Source organism: Calypte anna, chromosome 12 (assembly GCF_003957555.1).
Source record: "Calypte anna isolate BGI_N300 chromosome 12, bCalAnn1_v1.p, whole genome shotgun sequence".
Lineage (NCBI taxonomy): Eukaryota > Metazoa > Chordata > Aves > Apodiformes > Trochilidae > Calypte > Calypte anna.
In genome coordinates this window covers 4,509,696-4,523,392 of record NC_044258.1, presented here as the reverse complement: position 1 = coordinate 4,523,392, position 13,697 = coordinate 4,509,696, and the positions used below count along the sequence as shown (strand labels likewise).

At 62.4% G+C, this 13,697-nt stretch overlaps 1 protein-coding gene across 1 annotated transcript; it reads left to right on the top strand.

The window, feature by feature from the left end:
- The first annotated feature begins 6,356 nt into the window (after positions 1-6,356).
- CAMKV (CaM kinase like vesicle associated) lies at positions 6,357-13,076 on the top strand. Its single transcript, XM_030458475.1, has 11 exons — positions 6,357-6,410; positions 9,374-9,482; positions 10,704-10,835; positions 10,920-10,994; positions 11,078-11,216; positions 11,299-11,419; positions 11,735-11,810; positions 11,885-12,021; positions 12,105-12,183; positions 12,258-12,345; positions 12,544-13,076. Exons 2-11 carry the CDS (start codon positions 9,388-9,390, stop codon positions 12,901-12,903), a joined length of 1,302 nt encoding a protein of 433 aa, XP_030314335.1. The 5' UTR covers positions 6,357-6,410; positions 9,374-9,387; the 3' UTR covers positions 12,904-13,076.
- Positions 13,077-13,697: the final 621 nt, after the last annotated feature.

Below are 13,697 nucleotides of genomic sequence, written 5' to 3'. Positions count from 1 at the left end.
CCCAGGGATCCCATGGGGGTTTCAAGCCCCTTGAATTTCTCATTAAAATTTAATTATATTTTTTCCCAGGCTGGGTCTGTGTTTTCAACAGGGCTGTACCCAGGATGGCAGCACCCTGTCCCCCTATAAGGGAAGGGTCTCTACGCCCAGGGACACCCACCTGAGGGTTAGGGTACCTCACCGTTCCCGTGCCAGCCACGGGAGGGCACCTGCACACCAGTGCTGGCATGGCCACCCCAGCAACTGTCCCCTGTGACCACCACACCAGGGCCATCCCATGTTCCTAGATCCGACCATGGCCCCCCGCACTCAAGGAGAGATCCAGATGCCTGGGATTGATGCTGTCACTGTGAAAAAGGATTTTGCTAAAAGTCCCTCTCCCACACTCCTAGTTGTGGCTAAATACAGCTCCAGGGGAAGCCAGATGGGCTCGAGCCTATGGGGTACAAGATTGCTGGGGGGGTGACCATGACCTGAGATCCTGCTGCCCAGGGTGTGGGGCACAGTGCCCCTGGGATCATAGCATGACGGATGCCTGAGGTATGGGATGGCAGTGCCCTGGGATCATGATGCTCCAGAGATGATGGTACAGGATCAGGATGCCCTAGGGTTCATGGGTGCCAGGGATCACAGTGCCACTGGTGTCACAGAGCCCAGGGCAGTGTCCCTGGCACTGAGGTGCCCTTGAGACCGCAGTGCCCAGAACATGGGATCACAGTGTTAGATGCAGTGGCACCCAGCAGATCCCTCCTTAACTGCCGACCCTGCCTGGTGGGCGCCTGCTGAGGGACACCAGAATAGGCTTGGGATTGCCAAGTGGTGACCATGCATTGTTACCAGCCTCACCTAGTTTCACCCTAATTATTTCAGCCACAGCCTACAGCTTGTGCCCAGGGCATGCCTGGAGGCTGGCACTGGGGCTGCTCAGGAGCTGCATAGTTTCGCTGAGACCCCACCATGTTCACCTCCTTACTCTGCTCCTTTTGCTGGCAGTGGTGGCAGACGCCACATTCGTGATGAGCTTGTCCCTGTGAGGTGGCCCCCTCAACCCCAGCTGTGGGGCAAATATCCCCTCGAACAAGGCCCTGGGAAACCAGAGGGTGCCAGTGATGAGCACCACCCCCTGCACATCCAGACCTGGGGGGTGAAGGCCGGCCTTGGGGCAGGGGCTGCTCACGGGAAGTCCGTGACAGGGGATGCTGAAACGTGCCCTGACCCATGCCCAGGGCCAGCTCGACTCCCTGGTCAGTGGCCGGCCACACGGGCCCTGCAGACAGCGCCGGCTTTAAATAAAACCTCCTCGTCTGCTCATTAATCGGCGCCGGAGCCCGGGGCTGCGTCAGCTCCCATCAGCCAAGCTGTCCGTCTCCGCCGGCGCCTCTCACCTGCACGGCTGCGTCGCCGCTCGGGGGAGGGTATTTTTAGCTCAATTGGGTCCCTGCATCCCGCAGTCGGGGGCTTTGCCAGGACCGTGCCTCAGTTTCCCCACAGTGGGGTGATACTGCCGTCCTGGCTCAGGTTTAGGGGGGCCATGCACCCTGGTGTGGGTGCTGGCCCTGCCTGCGTGAGGCCGAGCAGCACCATTTCGGCTGCGCTGCTGAGTTGCTGTGGCAACGGGAAGGGCTCCGGCACTGCGCGGTGGTTGCGGGCTGATCTGAAACAGGAGGTGCTGGGGGATGCTGGTGCTGGTGCTGATGCTGAGGGATATTGGATGCCACGGCCGGGACAGCCGACTGAGGCACCGCTAGCTGCCAGGATGTAGGGATGGATGGGTGTATGGACGGACGGGCATGCACCCTGGTAGTTGCTCTCCCCAGCACAGGGCAGGGTAGGTGCCTAAATGGCTTCCGGGCAGATGGGTGCCAGGCACACTGTCCCATGGGACAGGAACAGCCCCAGGGCACCCAATGTGAGTAGGGCTGTCAGTGGGGTCAGCGTAGTGAATCATGAGGAGGATGTCATGGTTATGGTGACACCCATGAGGAGGGTGCCTGCTTTAGGCTCCCCCCCCCCCCTTCTCTTGCAAATGTGCTGGTGGAGATGACAGATTTCATGCTAATACGCATTTATCCTGCCCTAATTACGCTGTGGGAGTCGAGGCATGACTTCCTGGACTCTAATGTCGGGGACTGATGGGCACGCAGCCCTGCCTGTTCCTGTCTGTGGTGTTGGCCAGGGTGGGTGCTGGGGCTGCACACATCGCACCTTCATGGGGCATGGGCAGGGGGACCCCTGAGGGACACCTCCCACAACACCTGGCACCCCTTCCCCATCTGGAGGCATCTCAGAGGCACTGCCTCGGTGGGCACCCAAAGGTGGACATGGGGTAAGTGGCACCATAAGGGGGCTGGGTATGGTCAAGCAGCACCAGGTCAGGCTTTGGGCATCTGTGGCCATGCCATGTCACACTGTACCACTCTGCGGCATGCCATGCCATGCTGTGCCATGCCACACTGTGCCACATCATGCCCCTGGCATGTTGTGCCACCTCATACTATGCCATGCCTTGCTGTGCCACCTCGTGCCATATCACATCATGCTGAGCCATGCTGTGCTGTGCCATGCAGTGCCATGCCACCCCATGCTGTACCCACCCGCCCTGGCTGCAGCAGACCAGCCACCATCCCACGCACGCTTTTGCACACACAGCACTTTAAATGTTTTATTTGGGGAAAGTGCTGTCATTAGCAGGGATTAATTATTAAAATCTGAGCCATCTATAAAACATGAGTGGCCGTGCAGGGGGCTGTGGGCACACAGGCAGAGCTGGGCCTGGTCCCGCTGCTACCAGCACCTGGGGACATGTTGCAGTGTTCCCTCAGTGGCACCTGGCCTTGGTGGCAGTTTTGTGTTCCTCACGGTGAGGTGGGAGCAGAGGCTGTGGTGCAGTGGGTGCTGGCCAGGTGGGCAGCCTGCCCCCCTTTGACCTCTGCTGTGGCCCCCCTGGCAGACAGGGTAGGGGTAAAATTGTGCCAAATCAGCCTCAGAGGAGAGCAGAGGTCTGGGTGCTCACCAGCATGGCAAGAGGCAGTGCCAGGAGATGGTGTGAGGAGTGGCTGCTGTGGAGCCATTTTTAGAAACTGGCAAGTTTTGCTAATGATGCTGGCGAGCAGTGGGGGGGTTGCCAACACCCCACCCTCTCCTTCCCCACCCTGGCCCCGGCTGCCACGCCATCCTGGGCTACCCCCATGCTCCCCACTCGCTGCTGGGAACAGACATGGGAGCACCCACACTGCTCTCAGCATTCCTGCACCCTTCTGGGTCTCTGCTGGCTTCTTGGGAGTTTTGGCAGTCCCTGGGGAGCTTCAGTGTCCTGGGGATTTCTGTTGGCCCTCAAGCAGCTCCGCTAGCCCCTGGGGAGCTTTGATGGCCCTTAGGAAACTCTGCTGGCCCCCAAGGAGCTTGGCTGGACTATGAGGAGCTTTTCCTTAGCCCAAAGCCTTCTAGACTATAAGGAACATCTTTTTCTCTTTTTCTGCCCCTGAGCATCTCCCCTCAGTCAGGAAGGCTTACCCTATCTCAGCATCCACTCAGGACCGGTTCCAGACACATTCTAATTCTGCTCCTGGTCCCTGTAATCCCTGGAGCTGATTCTCTCCCAGACACGAGTCCTACTAGATCTGCACAAGAAACTCCCTACCCTGACCAGCCTCCCTGTGCCATGGCCTCCATGACCACAAGAGCCTCTTGGCAGCAGTTACCACCCTTGGGCAGGAAATATCACCCCTCAAAGATCTTCCAATTGTAAGGAGAACCAAATCCCAATGCCATGGGTAATGTTACCATTCAGATGGTAACACAGTGAGCAAGCGCTCGCTACGGTGACTGAGTCCCCCCTAAGCAAGGCTCTTGAGACCTTGGATGTGGTGGGTGCAAAGCTGGTGGAAAGGTACAAAGGTTTGTGTGCCACTGTCATCAACAGGGGGACAGGCCACACCAGGAGCAGGCTGTCTGTGGACAAGCAGTTGGTGGTGGTGGTGCCCAGCCAGGCAGGGTGAGGTGGCCACATCCTCACCTGGGACAGGCTGGAGGACTTGTGGCACCACATTGTCTATCAGGAACTGGGAGACAAGGTGACTGAGGACTCCAGTGTCCTGGACATGCTGGTGCTGCCCCACTTATCTGGTGGTGGGCTCCTGCTGCTGACAGGCGACACCATGCCAGCACTCTGGCTACTGAACTGGGGTTACCTCCCGGGGTCAAAACTGCTGCTGCATGGCCACCTAGCTGGGCAGTGCACTGGCCACTGCCCTTGACACCTTCCAGGATGCAAGTGTGATATGGGACACCCACAGGGATGGTGCCTCTGGTGCTGTGCACCCTGGCTACTGCTAACAACTAGAAAGGGCTGGAGAGGGGGGGGGGGAGGCAACGATGTGAATCTGCGCCCCTTTTTTTGTGTCCACCCCTGCACCAGCTCCCCAAAAGGAGGAATGGGGTTATTTGGCCCCGTTGCTGGGCCGACGCACGCAAATGTCGCTGATTGCCTGTCGGTTGCCATGGCAATCGCAAGCACGCAGGGATGCGGTACCGCGTGGCGCTTGAGTCACGGACACGCTGTCCCCCCCACCGCCGCACGCCACAGCAACCCAGTGCCCCCCACTCTGTGCTCCCCGGCACCAGGCTGCCGGGCTGGATTGGTACCACACCCCCTCCGACCCCACTCCAGGCAGAGGAGTACAGTCCGGTGCCCCAGCCCTGGCAGCCTCACCTCGAGCAGCCCGGGCTCACTGCCTGCAGGGGTCCTACAGGAAATGTCAACCCAGACCGGCCGTGTCACCTGCACCCGGTTCTGGTCTCACCGTGGCGTGGTGGGAAGAATGGTGGGTGCACGGGGCACTGGGTGCACCGGGTGGGGTGCGGGGGGCAGTGGGTGTACAGAGTGGGTGCAGGAGGCAGTGAGTGTACAGGGTGGTGGGACAGGGAACAGCAGGAATAAACACGATTGGGCTCAGCAGAGCCCATCACCCCAAAATAGGGCATAGGGTGGCCCGGGGTGCTTAGGCAGAGCCAGAGCTAGGAGGGGATTGTGTGAGCAAGTGACAGGAGCTCGGGGTTGGTCTGGCAACAAGCTGGGCTGAGGGCGATGGAGGAGCTCGCCTGACCCTGCTGGTGGAGCAGCTCCGGGCTCCTGCAGGGTGAGGGTGAGTTACGCTCCGGGTTCCCACGAGGTGCCAAGATTAATAAAAGCACTGCACTGCTGCCAGCCGCTATGATTAAAATCTTGATTAGAAGCTCAAACTACAGTGCCCTGATAATTCCCCTGCTCTCACGCGCCGTTAATTACCTGGCGCGGGTGACGGTGGGCTCGCAGCTTGGTGCCGTGCATGGGCTGAGAGCGTGGCTGGGCTGCCTCTGCCTTGGGATGCTGGCTCCTCTCCTTGTGCGCAAAGATGCTGGCTTTGGGGAAGAAACGCTGTTGTCCCCTCTCTGTGGCCGGGGTGCTCTGCCTGACTCCAGCGTCTGTGTGTCCCAGGAGACCACAGGCACAACTCCAAGTGGGCTTAGCGCCGTGGGGGCTGGGTGGTTTTGGGGAGCTGGGGAAGGAGGATGAGGAAAGTTGCCTGGTTCCCACAGGATCACGGCGCAGAAGCAGGACCATGTGCCTATACACCTTTTCATATCCTTGGGGGACAGATACTTTTGACACTGAGCCCACACTCAACACCGCTAATAACCTCCTGCCATCCCACCCTACTGATCTCATCCATTCCATTCTATCTCATCCCACTTATCCCACCCCATCCCATTCCTTCCTGTCCTATCCTATCCAGAACCAGTGGTCATGGCACAGCCCAGGGGACCTCAGATGACCTTGGTGCTCTATATCTTGCCTCACTTTCCACCATCTGCTGTTACACTCAGGCTGCTCCGACTCTCAGCGCTCGGTCGGATACATCCTGCGGGGCACAGCACCCTTTGGGCAGCCATCTCTGAGGCGGGGGCTTAGGGGACGCCGGCAGCACCTCCGGCTCACCTGGACAGAGAAAAGTCGCCCCGAGCTGCCACCACATGGACGATGCGCAGGGTCTGCAGTGCCCCAGCCCGGTGTCAGCAGCTTTGCCCATGGGGGACACGGCCGCCCCGTCCGATGGTCAGGCCAGGGGGGTCCCCACGGGTCCCTCTCCTTGAACAAACGGGCAGGGCGCGAAGTTTTGCAGTGACGTCAGGGGCGGGGCGGGGCGCCCCGAGGGGGGGGAGGCGGGGCCATGCCGTCCCGCCCCCCCCCAACTTGCCGCGCCGGGCGCGCGGGGCCGCGCCGCGACGGATCGACGGCTCGGCTGGGCTCGGCTCCGCTCAGCTCGGCTCGGCTCGGCTCGGCGGAGGGAAGGAGGAAGGGAGGGGCGTGCGGCCCCCGCGAACGGCGGCCCCGGGCCGCGGCCCCACTTTGCGGTCGGAAAGGCGAGCAGGTGAGCACGGCGCCGCGCCGGGACAACCCCGAGCCGAGCAGAGCCGGTCCATGCCGTGCCGTGGGCGAGGGGAGTCGGGATGGGGTCGTTGATGAGGTTTGGCACTTTTTGGCCCGGGAATGCTCCCCTCTCTCCGCCTCCTCCCTCGCCCCAGTGGCCCGGGACACCCCTGCGGGGCCGTGCCGGTCAGTGCCGGGTTGCCTGTGCGCCCCGACGGCTGCCCGCCCCGCCGCCGCATCCCGCACACCCCGAGCCCCGACGGGCGCTGCTGGCACATCAAGAGCCCGGCTGCCCCCCGTGCCGCCCCCGCGTCGGACAGCCCCGTGGGGGGTTGCTGCCGCCCCGCGCCCTCCCCGCCCGCCGCTCTACTCCTGCCCCACTCTCCCGCAGCCCGCTCCCTTCCCGCTGCCGCATCGATCCCAGCCCGCCACGACCGAGCCCTCCCCTGCGGTGCGCGGCTCCCCCGGGGCTGGCGGCCGGTGGGCTGTGGCCAGGATCCGTGGGGCGGAGGGGTCCCCTAGCCCGGGTCGCTACTGCAGGCAGCGCGGGGCTGGCGCTTTCCCCCCTCCTCCCGGCCCCCCCGTTTCCCGCACTAGCAGTATTGCAGTCCGGCTCGGCCCGGCTGCGTTTTCTGCCTCTCCCCTCACATTCTTCCCCCGGAATGGGGGGAGGAGGGCAGGGGGGGGGGGGGGGGGGCGGGATAGCATTATGTTCCCCCCCATGGACACGTCCAGGGTGGCTGCAGGTGGAAGTGGGACGAGAGGCGGGATGCAGGACGTTGTCAACCCAAGCCATGGGGCAGAGCTGGGACTCGAGGGGCTGGGGGGGGTCCCACTGTGGAGGGCTGCGAGGCTGCGTCATCCCGTCCGCACCCGGCCACCCACTTCTCCGCTATTGTCTTACACCCGCTGTTGCTTCAGCTCCCAAATTAGACGCTTTGGGAGGGGGGGGAACTGGCTGCGTGCGGGTGTCAGCACAGCACCCTGCTTCACCCTCTCAGCATCCTAACGAGAGAGCACTAACCCCTTCACCCACCCCTTGACTGAGGGCTCTGCCACGGCTGGGGGGCTCTCACCCGTGGGGCGCAGGTGCTGGCCCCGAGGTGGGGCTGGGTGCCAGTCTCCTTTGCGGGGTACCCCGGGTGCTCTGAACCCCTCCGAGCCAGCCCGAGGCAGAGGAAAGTGCCTGGTGCTCAGCCCCGGCAGGATGGGTCCCGGCTAAATCAACGGGAACTAATTTTATGAGCGCAGATTAGCTGAGCGCTTGCAGAGACAGCAATAAAATCCCGATACATCATCCCACCCGGGTCTCTTTTCCAGCTAATCCTGGCATCACGCTGCCGGTGCTGGCAGCCTTCCCGCCTGCCCACAGGCCAGCCCTGGTCCTGCCACGAACCGGCCGCCACGGCAGAACTTGTCCCCAGGGGTGGGCAGGGTGTCTCGGCAGAGACGGCATCGCTGGGACACGGAGGTGGAAGGCAGGGGCCGTTTGCTGGAAGGCTGTAGGGATGAGCCGAGCGTGGGCTGGAAAGCCTCACCCGGTCTGCGACAAGGGGAAAGGTGTCCTGTGGGCGCTCTTCTCTTTCGGGAGCCGGTGCACCCTAAGCAGGACCAGGACGGGGGCTCTTGCCTGGCAGGAGCGTGCCCGGGTGTCACGCGAGCTGGGAGAGCAACCATCCATTGCTCGGGCAGGCACGAAGGCAGGTCAGCCCCGAGGGACGGAGGCGGGAAGAAGCGTTCTCCCCGTTCCCCTGCCCGCTGCACCAGCGTCCCACCCCGATTTGGGGTCAATCACCCAAGGCAGCGCTTAGGTGCGTTCCCTGGGTTCTGCGGCCCGGACCATCTTCCCCTCGGGGCCAAGCACCAGCAGGTGGGTCGGGTGCTGCCGGGTGCTGCCCGTCCCTGCCCCCTCAGAAGGATGTGCCGCTTTCCGCATCTCCAGCTCCCATTGCCATAGCAACAGGCTCGGCGCTTGGGTACCCGCCATACCGGCTCCCGCATCCCGCGCTCCCATCCTGCCCGCAGCCCTTGTCACCGAGCCCCGGGCGCTGCTAGCACGGCACGGTGAAGCCAGTACGGGACGACACGGTGTTTTGGGAGCAATGGGAGAACTCCAGCATCGAGCCAGCATCCCGTCACAGGGTCCCGCTCAGGCCCATCCAAGAGGTCTGGGAGGGCCTGGGGAGCCCTTTCTCCTTCTGAGCCATCAGAAAATAACATCAATTGAAACTTCCTCTCATTAACAGGACGGGAAAGAAGAAAAAAAAAAAAGCAGAACAAAACACACTCTATGGGACTGATTTTTGGTTGGGCAGCTTCTGCGCAGGGTCTGGTTTTGAAGGGTTCCCATCAGGAAAGCAAGGGGCAAAATGGGCTCCCTAACCCATCAGCCAAGCTGCTGTGTGCTGGGAAACCTGTGTGCCAGAACCTGTGTGCTGGGGCTGGTGTCCTGCCAGCTGCTGGGGGCAGGAGGGCTGGCACTGCTGAACCGTGGTGCCCACCTGCCTGGGGATGGTAAGAGTCAGGGAGCTGAGGCTGGAGTAACTTGCTGCACTTGTGATGGTGCATGACAATGCTCTGCTGGGGGAACCCTGGCTGCAGAAATATCACTGCAGGGCAAAACTGGGTTGAGGAAGGGAAAAGGGTCTGTTCAGCTCTGGTTTTTTTGAGGGTGCTCCAGGCTCTGCACTAGCTGTGGCTACTTAATAAATCATTAATGATCTGTAAACGAGGGCCAAAGGAGCTGGTGGCCTGAGCCTGGGCACAGCAGCTGGACACCACGGGGATGCAGGCACGTCCGTGGGGCTGGGCGTGTGGTGGCTTGCAGCAGCTGGGGAGCATGAGTAGCGACTGTCCTTCATCAGGTTTTACATTAATTAGTGTGGCTGGGGCCGGGGGGGGCTTGTGTGGCCCCAGGGGGGCCGGCAGTGCCGGGGCGCTCACCGCCTCTCCCTGCCCTGCCAGCACCGGGCCCTGCGATGCCGTTTGGCTGCGTGACGCTGGGAGACAAGAAAGATTATAACCAGCCGTCCGAGGTGACCGACAGATATGACCTGGGCCAGGTCATCAAAACGTGAGTTGGTCCCTCCTCGGTCCCGGGGGTGCCCCGGGGACCCCAACCGATGGGTACCCTGGGCTGAGGAGTGGAATGGCACTGTCCACGGGGACTTTCAGAATGCTGGCCCACAGCTGAGACAGGCAGGGTCTATTTTGGGGTTACCATCCCCCCCTTAGTCCCAATGGCTGGTGGGCTCATGGGTGGGATTCACCACTGGCTACGAGGAGGGCAGCAAAGTTTTGGCTGTAGATGGGCAGCTTCCTGAATCCCCCCTGCCCCCTCTCCTGTCCTTCTGCCCCCCCCCAGCCAAGGTCTGCGGGAACTGCAGAAATTCTGCACGATCCCAGCTCTGCTGAGTGCTCCGGGAAGCAGGAAGGCTCCGCTCTGGCAAACGAAATGGCAGATGTAATCAGGAGGAGGGGAGCAGAGCATTGCTGCTTCCCCCCAACTTTTCTTGCCGTGCTGGAAGAAATGCTCCACAAAACGCAGCCCTCAGACCCAGTGGGAGCAGTTGGATCCCAAAACACCTGCCAGAAATTTTTCCATCATCCTCCGAAACACTGGGATGGCTTGAACGTGGGTCACACCTGTCAGGGTGACACTTGTACCTTTTGGGGGGGCTCTCAGAGCTCTGTTCCATCCTCTGAGCAGCCTGTCCCAAAGCCCACAGGTCTCAGTTCCTCAGCACCCGAGGCAGCTGTCACCAGGATTTCAGCACTGCCGGGGAGACTGGGTTGGAAAGCCAAAGGCTTTGCCAGAGCGGTGCCAAGTGCCCCCCTGTGAGCTCCCCTACGGCTCCTGTCTGGCCGATGGGCTGGAGCACCATGAATAATAGATCAGGAGCATTGCAGCATCCCCAGGCAACCGATGCCTCTCCCCTTCTTTCTTCCTGACTGCAGCGCTCACATCCATGGAGCGTGTTGCTGTCCTGTCCCGGCTCAGGCAGCTTCACAGTGAGGCCCACACCAGCTCCCACAGGCAGGGGGCTTTTTACTAAGCAAATGTTCCCCTTTCTCTATTAATTTGCTTATTCTGTATCAATTCCTTCTCCTTGCCCTTTGCCCCCTCACCTCTGCTCCAGAGAGGTTTTTCAGCTGCAGCTTCCTTCCACCCCCACAGCATCTCTCCTCACCACTGGGATGGGAGAATGCTGGTGGGCTCGGGGACCACCTAAGCACCCTGAGGTTGGCAGTCCCCCCGGGGGGCGGGGGGTGATGGCTGTGGGCACCCTTCCAGGGAGGAGTTCTGTGAAATCTTCCGGGCCAAGGAGAAGACGACAGGGAAGCTGTACACCTGCAAGAAGTTTCTGAAGCGGGATGGGCGGAAAGTGCGGAAGGCAGCCAAAAATGAGATCATCATCCTCAAAATGTGGGTGCCAGGGCTTGGGGCGGGGGAAAGGACATGCTGCCAGGCAAAGTGAAGATCCCCTGTTCAAATCCCATCTCTCCATAGGGTGAAGCACCCTAATATCCTCCAGTTGGTGGATGTCTATATCACCCGCAAGGAGTATTTCATCTTTCTGGAGCTGTAAGTTTGGGGAGCATGGGGGGGGTCTGACTGGAGGTGTCCTGTGGGGGGGGGGTTGGTCTTGGCAGAGCTGCTGTTGGCAGGGCCACTGGCCGGGAAGTCTTCGACTGGATCCTGGACCAGGGTTACTACTCAGAGAAGGACACCAGCAACGTCATCCGGCAGGTGCTGGAGGCTGTTGCCTACCTGCACTCGCTCAAGATTGTCCACAGGAACCTCAAGGTGGGTGATGGGGAGGTGGGAGCACTCATGGGTGCTGGTGTGCCTCCCACCCCCCAAGCTCTCACATTCTTTGTGCTGGCAGCTGGAGAACCTGGTGTACTATAACCGCCTGAAGAACTCCAAGATCGTCATCAGCGACTTCCACTTGGCCAAGCTGGAGAACGGGCTCATCAAGGAGCCCTGTGGCACACCCGAGTACCTGGGTGGGTGACAGCTGGGCGGGTGAGTGTGGGAGGTGGGTGTTGCTGCCAGGGTCCCAACAGGTCCCTGCCACCCTAGGGACGGGTCCTGAGGGTTCCCATCAGGTCTCTCCTGATGGTCATAAGGTAGTCCTGGCATGTCCCTCCTGCTCCCCATCACCCTGTGGCTTATCCTGGATGCTCCCAGTGGGTTCTTCCCATTCCTCATCATCCTGTGGCTCATGTTGGGTGGTCCCGGTGGGTCCCTTCCTCTCCCCATCACTGTGTGGGTGAGAGGTTGGGGACACTGGGACAGGGTGGCTCTCCTGCCCCTCACAGCTCCAGAGGTGGTGGGACGGCAGCGGTACGGGCGGCCAGTGGACTGCTGGGCCATCGGAGTCATCATGTACATCCTGTGAGTGAGGGGAGAGGGCATGGGCATCTACAGGGGGCTGGGAGCCAGGCTGAGCCCCTATCCCCATCCCCCAGCCTCTCAGGAAACCCCCCCTTCTATGAGGAGGCGGATGAAGAAGACTACGAGAACCATGACAAAAATCTCTTCCGCAAAATCCTGGCCGGTGACTACGAGTTCGACCCTCCGTACTGGGATGATATCTCACAGGCGGGTGAGCCACACACCGGGGGGGGGACACCCATGCGGTCCTATGTTGTCCCCACCTAGCGCTGACTTCCCCCTCCATGTCCCCAGCTAAGGAGCTGGTGACTCGCCTGATGGAGGTGGAACAGGACCAGCGGATCACGGCAGAGGAGGCCATCTCCCACGAGTGGTGAGGGGTAGAGAGGTGGGCGGGGGGCGGGGGAGACTGGGGGGGGGGCTGCTCACCCCTCCCCACCTCCCCAGGATCTCTGGCAATGCCGCCTCTGACAAGAACATCAAGGATGGCGTCTGCGCCCAGATTGAGAAGAACTTTGCCCGGGCCAAATGGAAGGTGGGTGAAGGTGTCCCGTGCCTCAGTTTCCCTCTTAGCTCTCAGTTTCCCTCTTAGCTGAGCCTACCTCGGGGGGCATCTGCGACCCCACCAGCCTCCAGGAGGCATTCCCAGTGAGGGACTTGATGCCCTGGTGAGATGCCCGGGGGCAGGGGAGCACCCGTACCTCATGGCCACCCTCCTCTGCCCATCCCGCAGAAAGCTGTGCGAGTGACCACGCTCATGAAACGCCTGCGAGCGCCCGAACAGACGGAGACGGCCACGGCTACGGCCACGGCCACAGCCCCGGCCAAGGCCACGGCCACGGCTACAGCCACGGCTACGGCCCCGGCCTCAGCCCCGGCCACCACTGCTGCCACCACTGCCACCGCCACCGCCACCACGGCCGCCACGGACACTGCGGCCCCCGCGGCCCCCAGCTCTCCGCCCGCGGACGCGCAGCCCCCGGCACCCGGCACGCCTCCCGCCACCACGTGTACCGGGGACGGGGCTGCTACCGATGACACCGCCACCACCGCCGCCGCTGCCACCAAGTCTCCCGACGAGCAGACCGGCTGAAGGCCCCCCACGCACCCTTGTACATAGCCCCCGGCATGGCCCCCCCGTCCCCGCCTGCGTCCCCTTTTCTACGTGCCCCGGCGGAGAGCCAGCCGCGGGGCAGAGCCCTGCATGGAGCCCGTCCTCCCCGCCCCCCAGGGGCTTTGCCGCTCGGTCTGTGTCCCCCCTACTTTCAACCCCCCGGCTCTCTCAGTCTGTCCCCCGCTGCTGTCCCCCTCCCCCGGGGATGCCCAGAGATGCGGGGCACCCCCCCGGCCGCTCGCCCCGCAGGGCTGGGGATGTCGCGTGGGTCCCCCCGGGACACGCGTGTTTGTGCGGGACCGCGGGTGGGTTGGGGAGGGGGGCAGAGCACCGTACACCCCCATTCCATCCCGGGGCGCTGGGAGGTGGGGATTGCAGGGGGCAAAGGAGCACGGCCCCTCCTTTCTGGGGGGAACCACCCTACCCCCCAACACATCATGTCTGGAGGATCCCAAATGCCACCCCCCCTCCCCTCCACCACGGTCCCCGCTTCCCTCCCCCGCAGCTGCATGCCTGCAGGGCCGGCTCTGCCTGCGGCTGCCGCCGCCACCCCCCACACCTCAAATCCCCCTCCCCGCTGTATCTCTGGCAAATAAAGACCCCGCTGAGGACAAACTGAGACAGCACCAGCGCCGCCTGCCCTGTGTCTCTGTGGGGCCCGGGCAAGCGGCACAGCTCCTGCCGGGTCTGGGGGCGGCCCGAGCAGGCTACAGGTGCCGCTACTGCGGGGCCCGGCGAGGCGGGGTTCGTCCCGGGGGGGTTCGTCTCGGCTG